At 41.7% G+C, this 20,026-nt stretch overlaps 1 protein-coding gene across 4 annotated transcripts in view; it reads right to left on the reverse strand.

Annotated features, from left to right (window-relative positions):
* LOC132230335 (protein mono-ADP-ribosyltransferase PARP14-like) overlaps window positions 1–20,026 on the reverse strand; it is a 181,123-nt gene that overhangs the window by 25,148 nt on the left and 135,949 nt on the right. For all 4 annotated transcript variants that reach the window (XM_059687652.1, XM_059687651.1, XM_059687653.1 and 1 more), the window contains 7 exons: window positions 13,677–15,940; window positions 11,062–11,298; window positions 10,142–10,363; window positions 6,198–6,276; window positions 2,155–2,304; window positions 1,766–1,828; window positions 1,270–1,437 (listed from right to left, as the gene is read on the reverse strand). In XM_059687652.1, coding sequence (XP_059543635.1) covers window positions 1,270–1,437; window positions 1,766–1,828; window positions 2,155–2,304; window positions 6,198–6,276; window positions 10,142–10,363; window positions 11,062–11,298; window positions 13,677–15,940 — 3,183 coding nt within the window. The remainder of the gene's footprint in view (window positions 1–1,269; window positions 1,438–1,765; window positions 1,829–2,154; window positions 2,305–6,197; window positions 6,277–10,141; window positions 10,364–11,061; window positions 11,299–13,676; window positions 15,941–20,026) is intronic.

Raw genomic sequence — 20,026 nt, forward strand, 5'->3', positions numbered from 1 at the left:
AACTAATTAATAAACTAATAAACATGGGAGTGACAAAGAGGGCAGAGTCAAGGATTTTCGATAGAAAGTAATATAATCAGGGATATAACAGGACATAAGTTTTTTGGGAGAGACGACAGTGAATTGGGTTTGGAGTTTTCATTGAACTTGAGGTGCTTGCAGGAATCACTGACCACCCATTCTCTCCCTGAGGGCAGATATCTGTAGGTACTAGGTAGAGGGCTTCCTTTATGGCCAGAAGCTGTCTACATCCCTCCTAGTCAAACTCAACTCATAAACACCACTAAGAGAGAAAGCTGTCCCCATCTATTAGTCTAAGGACCAGCTCAGGTGGTGATAGAGATAGGCAAAGAAGGTAAGCAAGGAGAACCAGGTAAATCGCAGGTTCAGAAAGTGACAAGGATGGGTGAGTTTATTGAGGCTAAACTTCTGGAGGGCCTACCAGGCCACCGCACACATTCAAATTTAAATTCCTGAGCAATGGAATGATGAATCCAGTACCCAGTGGTCCCTCTCTGGAACGGGTCAGCTCCATTCCACTTCAAGCCTGACGGAATTTGCCTCCCCTGGCCAGCTCTCTTAAGGGAGACCAAGCAAAAATTCCTAATCAATGCACAGAATTCAATGCATAGAACTCATATCCCTGGGAAAAGAGCTCAAAGAGCATAACTTTACTAATGATAAACCCAAAGCACATCTTTATATATGGAGAATCAATCACACAATCATTATATAGTTAGAGAAAAACAGGAAACTTGAAAGAGGCAAGAAGGCTGAGAAGAGAAAGGTGGTGAGTTAAGTTTCTGACCCATTAGAACCCACTGGGTTAAGGTGATTAAAAAGGTTTCTGTGCAGAAATGCCCTAAGGCCAACCTGCACAGCCACTGCTCAAGGGCTGAGAGAAGAGGCTTGGCAATGCTCATCTGGGAGTCAGTTACAGGGAGGTGGGAGGTGATGCACTGATGTTCTCCATGGAGAGGGAATGGAGGGGGAGGTTAAATACTAAATAATGTGGGATATGGAAGAGATGGAAAAAGAGAAAGGAACAGGTGATAAGAGAAGGGGGCTGGCCATTCTTTCTCTTTGATCCTTTCCCTTCCCCTTTTTCCCCCTCCATATTAGAGAGCAGATGTCTTGCTCATTCCCTCAGTGACTGCCTTGGGGTAAGGATGCTGCCCTTACTCAGACTCAGCATCAACTACATTCAAGTCAGCAGGAAATCAAAGGGAAAAGGGACACCTAAGAATTTAGCCTTGAGAGGCTACCAACCTGTCCCAATGGCTGGGAGGCAAATGGTCGAGTGATTCCGTTTTTCACACTCTTGCAAAACACAGGTAACTGATCTCTTGACATCAGCTCCACCAACGACATGAATAATATTCTTGCACTTCAGAGATCCACCACCAGTAATTATATAACCATCGTTCTGCTGTTGTGCTAAGAAACACAAAACAAAAAGATGCAAAGTCAGATGCTGAACCTACTCTCTGATTGTTTACAAAGCAAAATGTCTGCTTCGTCAAATAAAGCATTTTACGCCAATAAGAGACTCCTGAAATACTACCTCTGATGAATCTTTCTTGCTTACCTTCTATTTTTAACCATGATCTCACTTTTCACTCCTCTTCATTTCTAATTCTCTATGAGTGGAGTTCTTTAGTAAAATGTATGATTTTAAGATTAATATGTTGTCTCCCTCCCCACAGCCTCCCACATTCAGCCTTCCACTTATACTTTAGGACCGAAAAACAGCATTGTGCCTTACCTAGACAAGAACATTCTATTTCCACATTTTGTCCAGCCTTTTCCAAAATTGCTTTGGAGACCCCTACATGAGAACATCAACATATTTACAAACATGAATAAAAAATCAATACAGTGCACTTAGATCACAGTGATTGCCTCATTATCTAAATGCTTTCCCCATCATTAAAGGAATCTTACAACCTGGGCATTTTTGATCAAAAGAAGAAAAATTTAGGAAATAACTGATACCAATTATAGGAAACCATGTCAAAATAATTTTAAAATTATTAATTCATATTACTAAGCCAAAGTTGTAGAAATCAGTTTGGCTATAGCAACTGTAGAATAGTTTGGTTATAGAAACCCTCCTTCAAGGGATCTGTAGCAAAAGTCCTACAAGTAAAGTACCTGCTTTGCGATCAAATGTCTTTGTTGTTGAATTTACAATCACATCTGCTGCTTCTTTAGCAATATCTCCAGTGGCCACCTGGAAGATGATGGGGCCAATTTTCATTTCATACACTCCTGAAGCAGGGCTGGTAACAGTCCCATACAAACCTGAAATGAAAAAACAAATGGAGTTAATAATCAAGTTAACAATAGCAAGAATGACTTAAGTCTCATGCTCCTCACATGTGGCCCTCCCATACAGTACTTCTCTCCATCTCCATCCCAAACCCTGTATCTCTGGTCTTTAATATGGTCCTGACCCTTAGCCCCAAGGACAGTCTGTTTCTGAAAAAGGATTTTAAAATATTAGTGCCTGGGTGCACGGATTCGTGTACATTGAAAGGAAATTAATTAGAAGTTGGCCAACGGGGTGGGACTGGGCGAGATGGGCCAGGCATACCCTGGAGCCAACCTCCTGAGGTCCCTTGCAAGCCGGCCACACCTGGGGCAGCAGTGTTTTGAAGGGCATATGGGGAGTGGGCGGGATCCCTCGGGTAGGTGCAGTCCCTTGGCCTTGCCTGTGGGGATTGGGCCAAAACCAGCTCTCCCACATCCCCCAAGGGGTCCCAGATTTTGAGAGGGCAGTTCTCAGGTGGCACACCCCAGAATCGGGCTCCCTTTCTCTGGTTCTGGGGTGGGTCACCTGAGAACCACCACTGCCAAGTCAAGTGGTCAATGCACATCATACCTACCAGTCGAACAGTCAGAGGGTTGCTTAGCCTTTTACATATTTAGATAAAACATATCAAATGTGGGCTTCTGGTGCTGGCCAAGGTGAAGTCAGCCTGTCAGAAGCTCTCTCCAACTGATTACAACTAAAACAAGGGACAAATACAATATCTACTAACTGAGGACTGAAAAGTAAGCAACAGCAGGCAGATTGGGAAGGGGAGTCAAAACCTGAAGAGGCTACTTGTAAAGAGTGGAGTTTTGAAGTTTTCCTCTTTACTCTCCCTGCTTTGATACAAGGGTGGCCCTACTTGTGTAACTGCATGAGCACAGGTAACAAAACTCTCAGAGGATCCCTATCTTTGTGACCAGAGGATTGAGAAAAGGGGGGACTGTGAGCTGAAGAGTATGGCAGGGATATTCCTTATTTTCCATAATTTTTTTGAGATCCTATTGAGCTTTATTTAGAAACTCGAGGCCCGGTGCACAAAAATCTGTGCACTCGTGGGGGGTGGGGGTTCCTTAGCCCAGCCTGTGCCCTCTCTCAGTCTTGGACCCCACAGCGGATGACCACCTGCTGGCTTAGGCCCACTCCCTGGGGGATTGGGCCTAAGCGGGCAGTTAGACATCCTTCTGGCAGCCCGGGAGTCCTCAGGGAATGTCCACTTGCCAGTGGGGAGCAGGCCTAAGCTGCAGTTGGACATCCTTAGCGCTGCTGAGGAGGCAGGAGAGGCTCCCACCACCACTGCTGTACTGGCAGCCATCAGCCTGGCTGTGGCTGAGCCGAGCTCCCCCTGTGGGAGCTCACTGACCACCAGAGGGCAGCTCCTAAATTGAGCATCTGCCCTGTGGTGGTCACTGTGTGTCATAGTGACCAGTCATTCCCAGTCATTCTGCTGTTAGGGTCAATTTGCATATTATCCTTATATAAGAGTGCCTGGCCAGCCTGGGTGAGATCCTGATGGCTATTTGCAGGCTGGCCACAGCCCCTTCAGGGTGGGGGTCCCCGCTGGGGTCCCTGGCCAGCCTGGGTGAGGGGCTGAGGGCTGTTTTCAGGCTGGCTAAGCCCCCCAGCAAGGACCCTCACCCCATAAGGGTGTGGCCAGCCTCAGTGAGGGGCTGATCGCTGTTTGCAAGCTGGCCACAACCCCCAGCCACCCAAGCTCCCAGTGGAAGCTAGCTGGAAGCAGATATCTGAAATTTATTTGTCTTCTATAATTGAAACTTTGTTGCCATGAGCGGAGGCTACAGCCAGCTCAGGGCAGGCGGGAAGTTTGGCTTCCTCCATTGCCCGGGCAACCAAGCCTCCTGCTTGCTCCAGATATATGGCTACCGGCCGCCATCTTGGTTGGTTTAATTTACATATGGTCGCTCTGATTGGCTGGTGGGCGTGGCTTAGGGAGTGGCAAAGGTATGGTCAATTAGCATCTTTGTCTTTTATTAGTGTAGATTGAAACAGCTTCCATTGGAAAAATGTATGTGTACATATACTTAATATTGTTTTTTGAAATCAAATATTTTTTATCCTGATATTCTTTTTCTAACATTATATACATTTTTTATTAATTAAGGCATTACAAATGTGTCCTTACCCCCCATAATCCCCTCCCCCAGTCCTGCCCTCACCCTCACCCCCTGCTGTCTGCATCCATCCTTATGCTTATATGCATGCATACAAGTCCCAGATTTGTTTTTTTAAAATCCAGGCCCTACCCCCAAGGTGACCCTAGTTGCAGAACTCCATAGTGGCACCACAGGGAGTTAAAGCTCTTAGAGTTCTGTATTTCTATCCAGAAGATTCAGGGAAAAGGGCCCTTGTGGTCTGAAAAGTGTACATGGCTGTGTGTGGGAAATACCTGTTATTTTTCTCTCTCTCCCCACTTTGCCGAGGACAACCCTGATCACACAAAGTTATGTGGCAACAGAACAGGCAATTTGAACTCCAAGAGAACACTGTCTCTCTGGGGAGAGGCCTATAAAATGGGCTCTTGCAAACCAAGAGTGTGAGGGGAGTTCTGCTGAGGGGATAGCTGGAGAAGGTGGACCACTGTTCTGTGACAAACGGGAATAAATCCTAAGCCCACTGCAGAGCTGCACATGGGGGAGCCGTCCCAAGCAGCACGGCAAAGGCTCTGAGAACTGAAGTGACATGGAACGCTGCCCAGAGAAGGTGAGACAGGACTGTTAGGATGAACTTAACTGACTGACTACCTGCTGAAACAATTACCATTTTCCAGGAGATTTTTTAACAAGACCCAAGTGTCACAACATAATAATGAAAATAACCAGTCTATTATCCCAAACTGCTTGTCATACAAAGAACCAAGAAAATGTGAGCAGGTCTTAAGGGTAAAGATACTCAATATAAATGCTTATGTCAAGATGATCCAGATGTTGGACTTATCAAAGACTTTAAAGTATCTACTATAAATATGCTCCCAGAAGTCAAACTAAATATATTTGAATGAATGGAAATGATTCGGAATGAGTGGAAAAATAGGAGTCTCTGCAGAGAAATATGTTATAAATTAAGAATCAAATGGACATTTTAGCACTTATAAATACAATATCTGACATTTTAAACATTCATTGGATAGGCTCAACAGTAGACAGAGAAATGAATCTGTGAACTTGGATGCAGATCAATAAAAAATATCCAATCTGAAAAACAGAAAAAAATTTAAAAGGAAAAAAAAAGAACATATTCTCAGGGACTGGCAGGACACTATCAAAAGGTCTAACATTCATTTTATTGGAGCCCCCAGAGGAGATGAGAGATGAGTGCAGGAAACTATTTGAATAAATGACTGAAAAATTCCCAAATTTGATGGAAGACATACATATTGAGATTCAAGAAGCCTCAGAAAACTCCAAATAGGATAAAGCCAAACATGTAACAGCAAATTTGACAGAGAAGAAGCATTTGGTTGGTATTGTCTCTTTAAATATACCTATTTCCAAAAACACATGTCAAATCATCCTTAGGAAATACTAGCCTCATCACTACTTAAAGCCCTCTTTATGACTTTAAAATGTACAGATTTTAAAATGAACAAATTATCTAACTTGGCTTGCTTAATCTTCCACTCAAGATTGCACAATCATGGCCAGTGTCTTGCATGCCCAGGAATATGGAATATGATTTAATATCTCCTTTCTCACCAATAGACCTTTTTTTCATAAAAATCATCACTGCTATCTTTCACTTATCATTAAGTAGTCATTTAACAACTAGAAATAATTTCTTAATTTAATATTTTTTCTGAACCCCAAAACAGAACAACAACAAAAAATGAAATAAATTTAGGAAAAATGAAATATCTTTACTGAACCTTGTGTATTCTGAATCTTGGCAATTTTGTCACTGATGAAATTTCCATTAGCTATTCTGTCAAATTCATCTGAAAATGCCTGGAAACACAAAGACAGTTTTGATTACTACAATCCTTAGTAGACAGACGAATTTGATTCATCACAGCTTATGATCATGCATGCACAAATACTGATAGGAGAACAATTCTCAAAGTATTCTTATGATCATTGCATATTTTTCACGTTATAAAAATACATATATTATTTCTAAAAATGTATCCCATGAAAATTATCAAAATGGGAACAAAGATATAAATACAAAAATATTCATTATAGTGCTTTTTATTAAAATCAAGAAGAAAATACAACGGTTTAAAATCCAATAGGGAAATGGTTAAATACATTTTAGTATATCCCTGTGTTAAAATATTTAGCAGCCATTAGGAATTGCATTTTCAAAGAGTAGTTAATAGAATAGTGAAATACTCACTTTACACTATTAATGAAAGAAGGTTAACTTTAATTATATTATTATGACACCACTTTGCAAAGTACATATGTATAGAAGAAGACTAGAATGAAATATGACTAAAATAATTTATGCATTTTGCATTGTTCAAAGTTTCTACAATGAATATGTATTTCTTTCATATTCGGTAAGAGGAAGTAAGTTGCCAGTTGTTAAAAAATACAGTGTTAAGAGAAAGACAATCACAAGAACACAGATACTTCAGTTTTTAACTTCTTAATTATACCAAAACAGGAATGGCTAGTGGAGTAGTGCATTTTGGAGTAAGAAATTGTATTATAGGTTTAGTGAACCTATGAATTCCATTTTTTTGCCTGGTAGTGACACTCCAAAATCATCGCTATTTTGTAAACAAGCAACAGAGAATTTTGTTGGTAAAAAACAACAAGTACCAAGTAACATCTTGGCTAAAAGGCTGATACAATAAAGGAAAAGGACTGGAAGAGATTATAGACTGAGGGTGTCAGACTCATAGACCTCCAGTGGCCAGGCAGGAAGCTACAAGTGTAAAGGTGAAGGATGTGACTCAGGAGGACTATAAAGCACCTGCTATTCAGCCACAGCAAACTGTTCAGACAGAAACCCATACCCAATGTGTCAGAATGTTTGAAATTTTAGGTCACAGTGGACATCTGGAGTATTATGTGAAATGCTTGATTTCAAAATATTAGCAACTGATTCAACAATTTTTAAAACTAGACCAAATAAAGCACATCTAAAGGCCATGTTCAGACCATGGGTTGCTGTTTTTCAACCTCTGTTACCTCAAACATCTCAATAAGATTTGTTGTTGTTTCTGTCTGCAAATATAACCAAAGTTTACCTGTCTTCAAAAGTCTTAAGTGAAAAAGTGTCCCAGCCATGTACAGACAATCAATACTATTTCCAGTGACAGTAAAGGTATCTGTAGAGACTAATCCTTCTCCTGAATTCTTGCAGAGGAACCTGAGCCTTTAGGAAAGGAAACAGGGCCTGGGGTTGCACAGCAATCATGAAAGTTGAAGGTTCAGGTCCATGTCATAGGACTCGCTCCCCTATTCACCCATTCAAAAACCTCAGCACTTTCTCTCTAATTTAGTTCATTTTATGTGTATAAATCTTATGCCTCTCAGAGTAATTATGATGTACAGGAGGGGAAGTATGTGCTACATACCCATCCCATGATCCACATCACCTTGTATTATGCAGATCATAGGGGGGGGTTGTTCAAAAAACATTTATTGACTAGAAATTACTATAGTTATTCAGACCAACTAAATAGACCATATTATCTTGCTCAGGTGGTTTGGTTGTCTGAATAGAGTTTAGATTAGAATTGCTTGCTTCGTAAGAACTTAAAGGTAGTATCTAGATTCAGAAAAAAATTAAGAATGACCTAAAAATTCAAATGGTCCAATGATTCATGGACATCTGCTGGGTTGCTAGCCTTGATCTGTTCATTTAATTCTTGCACTACCATGGAAGTTTTCAAACACTTAATGTCATTTACTCTACTGGACTCTAAGGACTTGGCGGCAGGATAATGGCCTCTTATTAAATGCCTCTTGTTCTCCCATAATGTAGAGTCCAGCGGCTCACCCATAGCTGATGTTCAGCAAATGTGAGCTGGTCGATGGACTCTCTATGCCTTCTGATACCAAATCTCCTATTCTAGGGGGTATATGCTGAGTTCATTCTTACCATATCCTGCAGTTGTATTTCATCCTGACAATCTTCTATTTATAGGATCACAGCTGTGCTTTTATATTATGTATTAGAGGCCCATTGCATGAAATTAGTGCCCGGGTGGGGTGTTCTTCAGCCCAGCCTGCACCCTCTCAAAATCCGGGACCTCTCCGGGAATATCCAACTGTCAGCGGGATCAGGCCTAAACTGGCAGTCTGACAACCCTCTCTCAATCCAGGAACGCTGGCTCCTAACTGCTTGCCTACCTTCCTGCCCGATTGCCCCTAACCACTCTGCCTGCCTGCCTGTTCACCGCTAACCGCTCATGTGCCTGCCTGATCACCCCTAAATGCTCACCTGCCTGCCTGATCGCCCCTATCAGATCAACTGCCTTCCTAATCGCCCCTAACCACTGGCCTGCCTGTGTGATCACCCCTAACTGCCCACCTGACTGCCGGATCACACCTAACCCTCATCTGCCTGCTTGATTGCCCCTAACCATCTCTGCCTCGGCCCCCACCACCACAGCTTTGTCTGGAAGGGCGTACAGAATAATGTCCAGAAGGTTGTTTGGCTGTCCAGTCTAATTAGCATATTATGCTTTTATTATTAGAGATAAAAATTTCTGTGTTCATATGGAAGAAAATACTATAGATTAAAAGAAGGTTAAGGAAAATGTCAACTCCACTGCAATATATAGGCCTTGTTTGAATTCTGATTCAAACAAATAAGCTATGAAAACAAAACATTTATGTGACAGTTGGAAATTTGAACACTGACTTGAAAATTGGTGAAATAAAGGAATGATTGTCAATTTATTTCATGTGTGAAAGAGTATTGTGGTGTTGTTACTTTTTTTAAGTGACGGGAAATCCTTCATTGTTTAAAAAAAATTATGTTTTTATTGACTTGAGAGATAAGTGAAACAGCGATGAGAGAGAAACATTGATTGACTGTCTCCTACATGCCCCGTAAAAGAGATCGAGCTTGCAACCCAGGCATGGGCATTGACTGGGAATCGAACCTGCGACCTCTTGGTGCATGGGACAATGCTCAACCAATTGAGCCACACCAGCCAGGGCCATGGTGTTGTTACTTTTTAAATTGCAATGTCTAAAATAAATACTGACTTGATTATGGATAAAATGTATATCTGGATTTGCTTCAAAATAATAGGGGACCCTGGCAAAGTGGCTTAGTTGGTTGGAGTGTCTTCCCATACACCAGAAGGTTGTAGGTTGGGCACATACCTAGGTTTCAGGTTCAATTCCCAGTAAGTGTGTGTGCGATGTTTCTCACATGAACATCTCTCTCTTTTTCTGTCTCTCTTTTTCTCTCTCTCTCTTCCTCTCTCTTTCTCCCTTCCTCTCTCTCTAAAAACAAAAATTAATAAAAACATTCTCTGGTGACCATTAAATATAAATAAATAATTTTAAAAATAGTATGGGGAAAAAAGGCAATAAATGGAGATAGAGATAAAACATATTAGGCATAGGTTGATAATTGTGAAGATGAGTGATGGTTATAAGGGAGTTTATTATACTATTTTGTTTATGTTTGTACATGCTTGGAATTTTCCTAAATAAGAAGCTAATTTTTATTTCTATATCCATAACTTTGCTTGAAAATTCCCATGCGTCAACTAGTCTACAGTGCTCTTTTACTTTCCTGCATGGGAAATACATGGAAGAAACAACCCTTTAGACCAAGAAGACATTGGATATCATAGGGCTCAATTGACAAAATAACCAGAAATGAGTGAAGCTGTACCTGAATATTTCCGTGATCACTCGGGTGCAGCACAAAGCAAACCTCTTGTAAAGCTGTTGGTTGATTGTTGCTACTAAATTTCAACACTTCTGAAATGATCAATTCAGCAAAAACAGTCTTAGGAAACCCCAAATTGCCTGTTCCTATGGCTGGAAACGCAATTGAGTTTAAGGACAAGTTCTCAGTCATTTCCAAACATTTTCTGATTATGTCTTGCATTATCTGAAAAGTACAAAGCACATTTTTATACATTTTTGCCTAGAAATGGGAATTAGGAAAAAAAATAATTTAGCTACTTTGTGATCTCTGTCTACTCCTTTTTGCTTTCAACAAAAGGCAGGCTAAGGGCAGTCAGAAGGGAAAGAAAAATACAGGAAAAGGAAAAGAGAATGTAAGAAACCCTTCAAAAAGATTCACATGCACTTAGCAGTGAAGGAAAGAAGCAAAGCAACTACTCTTCTAATCCTTCATGCTCTTCCATTCTTCATACCCTCACCTTTCCTTCCTCACTAAAGATGTTTTATGTTTGGCCAGCCAGTGTGGCTCAGTGGTTGAGCATTGACCTATGAACCAGAAGGTCATGGTTGCATTCCTGGTCAAGGCACATGCCTGTATTGCAGGCTCGGTCCCCAGTAGGAGGTCGTGCAGGAGGCAGCCAATCAATGATTCTCTCTTATTGATGTTTCTATCTCTCTCTCCCTCTCCCTTCCTCTCTGAAATCAATTTTTTTAAAAAGATGTGCTATCTTCAATAACTCTTCCCTGTCTTCAATAACTAGTCTTCAGGAGCAGTCAGCTACACTAAAAGAAAGGGTCATAATGATGGAACCTGCCATGAATGTGATGTTATTGCAGAAGAGAAACAGGGTACAATTATTGAAAAGAGAACAATTTCCCGGGGAATTTAAAACCAGACTCCACCTTGTGTGAAGATGTGTCGCCATTGTTCCAGCTCGGAGCCACCACATGAAGCACTTGGTTGCATTGCAGATTACAACCAGTGGTTTGAAGAATCGTGCCCACGTCAACAGCTATCCCTTGTCCAGCTGTGTTCAATTCCTTCTGGAGATTTGGCCCAGCTTTTGCCAAGAGGGCCTGAGAAAGGAGCCCACTATTAAGGTTGAGATCCCGAGGAATGGAGTTGACGACAACATCAGCCTAAAGACAAAACCAACAATTTGTTTCAAATTCTAACAAAAAGCATTCATCAAGGATTACTGTATTTGAGCCATTGGACTTGGCACAATGGGGACAACTAAAGATTATTGTTTTCAGAGACAAATACCACCCAAGATAATGTGTTATTAGATATTGATTTAAGTTACACTCCAGGACAAAAGAGAGCTGTCAACAAGTGGGATCACTGAAGGAGTCCAGAGGAAGTGCCATCGGTGGCCACTGAGGACACCCTGTGTGATGTGGGCCCTTTGGGAACAGTTGAAGCAGGCAGGGGGAGACGGGGAAATCATTCAAAAGGGGGAAAACATGCATGGTGGGTGTGAGCTGTTGAGCTGATACACAGCTTCTACAGAAAAATGGTGCAGCCAGGCCGGCAATGTTACCGTGGGGGTGGACTGCAGAGGACCTCAAGTGCCAGGCCATCTGGACTTCCCGACAGACAGTGAGAAGCCATGGAGGCTTTTCCAGCAGGACATGTGAGCAGACTAATCAGCTAGAGTAAGACACCAAGAGAAGAGAGGAGAAGGAATGTGACTAAGTCATTTTCAAAGCTGTCCTGCATGGGTCCTGGGCAAGCAACACATGGCAGGTACTGTGGCATCAGAACTCAAACATCTATGGGAGAAAAAGGAATGGAAGAAATATCTTACTATTTAGTGTTCTAGATGGACAGGGAATGGAATATTCCAATTACTGACTAGGGGTCAAAAGAGTTTCTTGTTTATGTATTTGTTTTTTTAATGAGAAACTAAATCATTTTATTACATTTTTGAAATAGTGCCTGAACAAATTCCAATCATGCCTCTACCATTTGTTAGCTGTGAGAGTTGGGCAGATTATTTAAACCCTCTGTCTCATTTCTTCATCTCTTTGAGAATAATAATAATCCTGGAATCTACCTCATGGCATTGAATGAGAAAATGCAAGCCAAGCACTTAGCATAGTGCTTGGCACATACTAAGTAATCATTGTTAGCCATTATTCTTTCTAATTATCATTTAAGATTATTATATAAGGAAGATGACCCAGAGAATGGGAAAAAATATTTGCAAATCATGACCTGGTAAGGGACCTATATCCAAAATACATAAAGAACTTTTAAAATTCAGTAATAAAAAGATAACCCAATGGCCCTAGCTGGTTTGGCTCAGTGGATAGAGTGTCAGCCTGTGGACTGAAGGGTCCCAGTTTCGATTCCAGTCAAGGGCACATGCCTGGGTTGCAGGCTCCATCCTCAGTAGAGGGCGTGCAGGAGGCAGCTGATCAAGGATTCTCTCTCACCATTGATGTTTCTATCTCTTTCTCCCTCTCCCTTCCTGTCTGAAATCAATAAAAATATCTTTTTAAAAGACGATAACCCAATTTGCCGAAACCGGTTTGGCTCGGTGGGTAGAGCGTCAGCCTGCGGACTGAAGGGTCCCCTGTTGGATTCCGGTCAAGGGCATGTATGTACCTCGGTTGCAGGCACATCCCCAGTAGGAGGTGTGCAGGAGGCAGCTGATCGATGTTTCTCTCTCATCGATGTTTCTAACTCTCTATCCCTCTCCCTTCCACTCTGTAAAAAATCAATAAAATATATTTTAAAAAAAGATAACCCAATTTAAAAGTAGACAAAGGACCTGAATAGGTATTTCTACAAAGAAGATAGGCAAGTGGCCTTCCCTAGGAATCTCTTCCCCAGGCCTGCCCACAATCCTCAAAGGAAGGAAGGAACATCTGGCACAGCAGGGGCTTCCAGGGCTATTTCCATTAGCTAGAGCACGTGTTGAAGAGGTTGTTAAATATGTTTTAAAAAAACACATGACCGCCCTGGCAGACCTACAATAACTGTCCGCACATAGTACTCAGACCACTTCCAGGTGCAGTTTCCACTTTCCTTCCCACAGCTTCTTACTGGTGCTGGGTGCTGATTGGCCCTCAGACTCAGGCCTCCAGGCTCAACCTGGTTCAATTCCACTGACAAGATTCCTGTCTGCTGCTCCCACTCTACCCTCTATATCTGCTATCAGTAAATTTGATAGGAAATTAACCTCAGATTTGCCAAAATATCACAGGTCTGAAGGCCCTGAATAAATATAGAGAGCCTTGTAATTGTAAGGCATTATTGTGGATTTTCACATTTACTGGGAACCTGGTGATCTGAACACACTTCCAGGTCCCACCCACAGATAACTGGCCACCCTCTATCAGTAAATGCTGTGGTGACATAGCCCTATTTTCTAAGGAAATTTGTTTCCAGGTTACCATGGAGAGCATGGGATACTCTCCCTAATTCTCCCTTGATCCTAATCTTCCTTTGGCAACAGACTCCCTGGAGTTGCAGCACCTAGTGGGTGTTCTGTAAAAGGGACACTCACCATAGCATTCTGCACATCTCCTTTCACCAACAGGATCCTCAGACCACCTGGGCACAACAGCATTTCTCTGTTTCCATCAGTGTTTCTTGGACCTGGCTGGACTCCTGCGGGTACACTGGGCAGGGAAGCAGCATCAGGCTTGTTGTTTTTAAATACAGTTTTCACAGTTTCAGCAAAGGCCTCAACAGTCTTCTCAGCTAAATCCACAAGGTAAACCTCTTTCAAGGTGCATCCAGCCCAGTTATACAGGAAGGATTCCTTGATGGTCAAAACAATGGCCTCCACACACTGGGATAAGGGAAAGCCGCCGTCTCCAGAACTAATGGCAGGGATGGCTATGGATTGGTACTGGAAATTATCAGCCAAATGGAGGCTTCTTTTCACGGCATTCTTTAACTGTAACACACACCCCAGAACATCACTGCTGTTCCACTTGGGTCCCACTGCGTGGATCACCTGGTGGTATGGGAGCTTTCCTGGTTTTGAGATGGTGGCATGGCCAGTTGGGATCTTACCCTTTTCCTTCACTATCCGGTCACAGTCTGCTTGGAGCTCAGGGCCAGCTGCCTTTGAAAGAGCAGCAGCCAGGCCCCCACTGAGACGGAGGTCCTCATTTGCGGCATTCACCACCACTTCAACAGGAAAGCGTGTCAAGTCGCCTTGCTGTACAATCAGCGAGACTCCAGGGGCCAATTCTGTCCGACAGGAGCACTTCTGCCCATCACTGCCACCTCCCTCCTTCTTTCCTTCATTCTGCAGTAGTTCCACAAAACAACCAAATGACCGTACCTCACGTTTATAATACCATGGTCTATCCCGGAAGGACTGGCTGGCTCCTGGCTTATCAATACTGATGCTTTTAACACAAACTGAATCCCTGGCTTGCTTGAGGATGTTCATTCCCTCCAGGACTTCGGCCTTCGAGCCAGTTAGTAAAATGCCTTTTGGATTGTTCCTAGCATTGAAATCTATCCAAACATTTAGCTTGTTCATCTTTATCTTTTGCCAGAATATCTTCTTCTCTGCCTTTAAATAATCAATAACTAAGGGAGGCTTTATTTCAAGGAATCTCTCTATTTTCATGTTTTTTTCCACAAAGTCAGAAAGGAAGCGGTAGATTGCATTTACTTCTCTCACACAGCCTGCAATAAGGATCTCAGCTGTGGTTCCTGAAGTTAACTCATTGATCGTTACAGTCTTTGAGGAGGAATTATGTTTCTTTGACAAAATGTTAGTGATGGCTTTCCATCTCTTGCTGTTAAGAAATTCCCTGTCCTCAATGTCTATGCGCTTATAACTTAAGGCACTGACCATTTGCTTCTCAGCTTCTAAGAGGACTTCAGAAGAACAGCCGGTTAAGAAAACAGTTGTGCCCTCTAGCTCATAAACTGCAAGAATTTTCTGTGCTATCAAAAGAGACTTGGAGAGTTCTGAACAGTCGACCTGTTGCAAAAACTGCAAAACCTCCGGGGGAAGCTGAATGCTTTTCTGAACCATGGTGTACACCTTTTCCTGGACTTCACATTTTGCTTTATACACATCTATGCCGAGTCCTTTAAAGCACATGTGTTGGGTGGCTCTGTCATAAAAAATCTCCATCTCTGGGTACTCCCTGCGGAGATGCTCCTGCACACCGCTGTGGCACAAAAGAGAATACTTTTTTGGAGACATGGCCACTTTCTCCTTCAGATTTACCTTTAAATGGTGCTCTTCACTTTTAACTTTTTGAGTGCCGTTTTCTATTAATTCCTTGATTTGTGGCTCAATGTTTTGTACATCCTCTGATTTCCCCACTAAGGTTGCAATCCCCAGATCTGTATCAAACTCAATCGATATTCTTTCATCTTCTAAGTCATTTTTCATGAGGTCCCACACTACTGGGTACACTTTAAATTGGGTAACTTTAAATCTAGACCTGATGCCAAAGAAGGCTGTGGAAGCATCTTTCTTCCAGTTCTTGATTCTTTTTCTTCCTTGATTGACTAAGGTGGCTGCAGGTCTGATGGTAACTTCACCATTGAGTGGGGACCATGTTAGCTCACAGTGAGAACGTCTCACTTCTTCATTTATTTCCTCAATCAGATGATTCCTTTTGTGTAAGAACTTCCATAAAGAAAGATCCAAAGATTCTTTAAATGGTGCTGGAAGCTTGATCAGAGGCTTCTCCTTTCCATACAGAGCTGTGCCCAAGGAGGTATAATATGGGAACACGGAGAGCGGCATATTATTGAGGTCAAGCTTCTTGGTCATGATGGTGTCTAACACTTAAAAGGAAATAAATAAAATAAAGTAATCCCAGGGTAATAGGTTTCAAATGAAAACAAACAAACAAAATTTTCCTATTGTGTGGGTTGGGGGCAACTTGGTGTCTGGAGGTAAGCTGGAAGGGAGGGGGAAGTCCCACTTACTGCTGCAGGGGCCTTGTGCTCTTTGTTAGATATGCTTTTGCACCCAGTGGCAGCTTACAGAAGCACCTGGGGGCTGCCTGGTTGGGTGGCAGTCTCGGGGGACCTGCACACTGGAGCAGCACAGCCACCATATCTATGGGCCATCATACGGGGAGGGGAAAGTCTGAGTTTTTGCTGCGGGAACCATGAAGCTCCACTGGGTGTGCGCATATCCAACTAAGGACACATGGCCGCTGCAACAAAACTGGCACCTCGCCCACCCTGGCTAATGACCTCTGAACATCGTGGTACTGCTGATCCAGCATGCAGGGCCCCTCCATGAGATGCCACTGGGCACATGCCTCTCCAACCAAGGGTGCAAAGTTCCCTCAGCAAGATCCATACGTCCCCCTCCTGGCTGCCTGCTTTTGGACACCTTGGTGAGTTACTGAGGACTCCCCACACTGTTCCAACCACAGACTATGAGACACCCACATCCGCAGCTGTTGGCTCCTGACCCCCTCGTGACTGACAGAGGGAAATCACCTTGGCCAGAGTCCCACTGCCTCTACTGCAGAGTATGGGACAGCTGCCCCCCACCGTCATGGGCTCTGGGACCCTCGTAGTGAGTTGCAGAGTGAGATTACCAAAGCAAGAGTCACACAACAATGGCCAAAGTCATAGTACCTGAGCCTCAGGGCCTGTAACCCCTTCCTCCCAGGCTGTGGACTCCAGGAACTCACAGTGAACACATTCCAGTGACACCTCAGGCAATCCCTTTCACAAGATCCGGAACCACAATCACATCCACAACAGCTTACACAGTGAAGCTGGGGGTGAGTCACATTTCCAGACAATCCATGGCGAGACTTCATCCATGAACCAGAAACTAACATTCAAGACCCAAGTACATCAGGAGAACCCAAATAGCTCAAATAGAGGGCTCCACTAGATCACCAAGCCCAGGGAATTTGAGATTCTGCACCACTGGGTCCCCAAAATCATCAACTATATAGCACCACCCCCAAAAGAACCTAGGTAGCAAAGCAGTTGGGTCTAAGACATAGACACAATTAAAACATTACAGTAAAAAATGGGGAGACAAAAAAAAAAACACAACAATCTCCAAAGGAAAGAAAAAAAGGAATCACCAGAGAAGGAATTAAATGAAGTGGAGACAAGTAACTTGTCAGAGAAAAAAAGCAGAGTAATGGTTACAAGGATGCTTAAACGTCAGGATGACAAATACACACAACACAATGAGAATTTTAAGGAGCTGAATGAGAATGTCACCAACATGAAAAGGAATCAAGAGGAAATGAAGAATGTCATAGCTGCAAGAAAGCACACAATGGAAGGCTTCAACAGTAGTCTAGAAGAAGTGGAGTACTGCATCAGTAAGTTAGAAGATGAGGTAGAAAAACACACACAAACACAGCAGCAATTGGAAAGAAAACTTTAAAAGCAGGAGGAGAGTCTAAGAGAGCTTTCAGACAACATGAAATGAAACAACATACACATAAGAGAACTGCCAGATTAAGAGGAAGCAGAGCAAGGGATAGAAAACCTGTTTGAAGAAATAATGACAGAAAACTTCCCTGACGTTGGGAAGAAAAAAGCCACACAAGTCCAAGAAGCACCTAGACTCCCAAACAAGATGAACACAAAAAGACCAACACCAAGACACATCATAATTAAATTGGCAAACATCAACAACAAAGTAATAATTCTAAAGGCTGCCAGAGAGAGACAGAAAGTTACCAGCAAGGGATCTCCCATTAGAATATCAACTTATTTCTCAACAGAAAGACATCAGACCAAAGGGAATGGAATGAAATATACAACATGATGCAAAGCAAGGGACTGAATCCAAGAATACTGTACCCAGCAAAGCTATCAATAAAAATTTTAGGTGAAATCAGGAGCTTCACAGACAAAAAAGGACTAAGGGAGTTTATTACCACCAAACCAGTAATGCAAGAATAGCTAAACGGGCTGGTATAAAAAGAAGAAATAGAAAAAGAAGAAAGAACACATGCATAAAGAATAAAAATGGTGACTAACAATTACCTATCAATAACAACCTCAAATGTAACTGGATTAAATTCTCAAATCAAAAGATGTAGGGTAGTGAATGGATAAGAAACATGACCCATACATTTTCTGTCTACAAGAGACCCACCTCAGAACCAAGGACTCACACAGACTGAGAGGGAAGGGATGGAAAAAAATTACTCAGGCAAAAGGAAATCAGAAAAAAAGCTGGGGTAGCAAAACTTATATCTGACAAAATAGACCTCGAAGTGAAGGCCATAACAAGAGATAAGAAGGGCCACTTCATAATACTAAAGGGAGCAATTCAACAATAGGACATAACTCTGATGAACATATATGCACCCAATACAGGAACACTCAAATACATAAAAAAAACTTCTGGAAAATATAAAGGGAGAGATTGATAGCAATACAATCATAGTAGAGAACTTTAATGCCCCACTGACACCACTGGATAAATCCTCTAAAGAGAAAATCAGCAAAGAAACAGAAATCCTAAATGACTCACTAGATCCGATGGACTTAATTGACATCTTCAGAACATTTCACCCCAAAACTACAGAATATACATTCTTCTCAAGTGCACATGGGGCATTTTCAAACATAGACCACATATTAGGACACAGAAAAACTCTCTTCAAATTCAAGAAAATAGAAATCATATCAAGCAACTTCTCAGATCACAAAGGCAGAGAATTAGAAATCAATTACAATAAAAACAATGAAAAAAATCAAACACTTGGACACTAAAGAGCATGATGTTAAGCAATGATTGGGTCATAAATAGATCACTGAAAAAATAAAAAGCATCCTGGAAACAAATGACAATGAAAACACAACAATCCAACATCTATGGGACACAGTGAAAGCAGTCTTGAGAGGGATGTTCATAGCTCTATAAGCATACCTCAAAAAACAAGAAAAAATGGTAATAAATTATCTAACCCTGTCACTTTAAGAATTAGAAAGAGAGCCACAAGAAAGGCCCAGAGTAAGCAGAAGGAAATTATAAAGATCAGAACAAAAATAAACAACATAGAGACCAAAAAAAAAAAAAATACAGAAAATCAATGAAACCAAGAACTGGTTCTTTGAAAGAATAAACAATATTGATGAACCTCTAGCCAGGATCACCAAGAAACAAAGAGAGAAGACACAAATAAACAAACTCAGAAATGAAAGCGGTGAAGTAACAACCCAACAGACATATAAAGGTTTGTAAAAACAAAATACTATGAATAACTCTACTCCAACAAACTGGACAACCTCAACAAAATGGACATATTCCTAGAAAAATACAACTTTACAAAACTCAATCAGAAAGAATCAAAAAACCTGAATAGGCTGATAACTACTGATAAAATTGAAAAAGTAATTAAAAAACCGCCAGCAAATAAAAGCCCTGGAACGGATGGCCTCACAGGGGAATTTTATCAAACATTCAAAGAAGAACTAAAACTTATCCTCCTCAGACTATTTTTAAAAACTCAAGGGGAAGGCCACTTCCAAGTTCTTTCTACCAAGCCAGCATTACCCTAATCCAAAAACCAGTAAAGACACTACAAAAAAAGACAATTACAGGCCATTATCCCTGATGAACATAGATGTTAAAATCCTCAACAAAATTCTAGTAAATTAGATCCAGCAAGATCATACACCAAAACCAAGTGGGATTTATTCCATGGATGCAAGACTGGTACAATATCCACAAATCAATAAATGTGATACATCACATAAATAAATTGAGAGACAAAAATGACATAGTCATATCAATTGATGCAGAAAAAGCATTTGACAAAATCCAACACCCTTTCTTGATAAAAAACCGTCTACAAAGTGGGAATAGAAAGATCATACCTCAACATAATAAAAGCCTTCTATGGCAAACCTACAGCCAACATTATACTC

Source organism: Myotis daubentonii, chromosome 3 (assembly GCF_963259705.1).
Source record: "Myotis daubentonii chromosome 3, mMyoDau2.1, whole genome shotgun sequence".
Classification (NCBI taxonomy): domain Eukaryota; kingdom Metazoa; phylum Chordata; class Mammalia; order Chiroptera; family Vespertilionidae; genus Myotis; species Myotis daubentonii.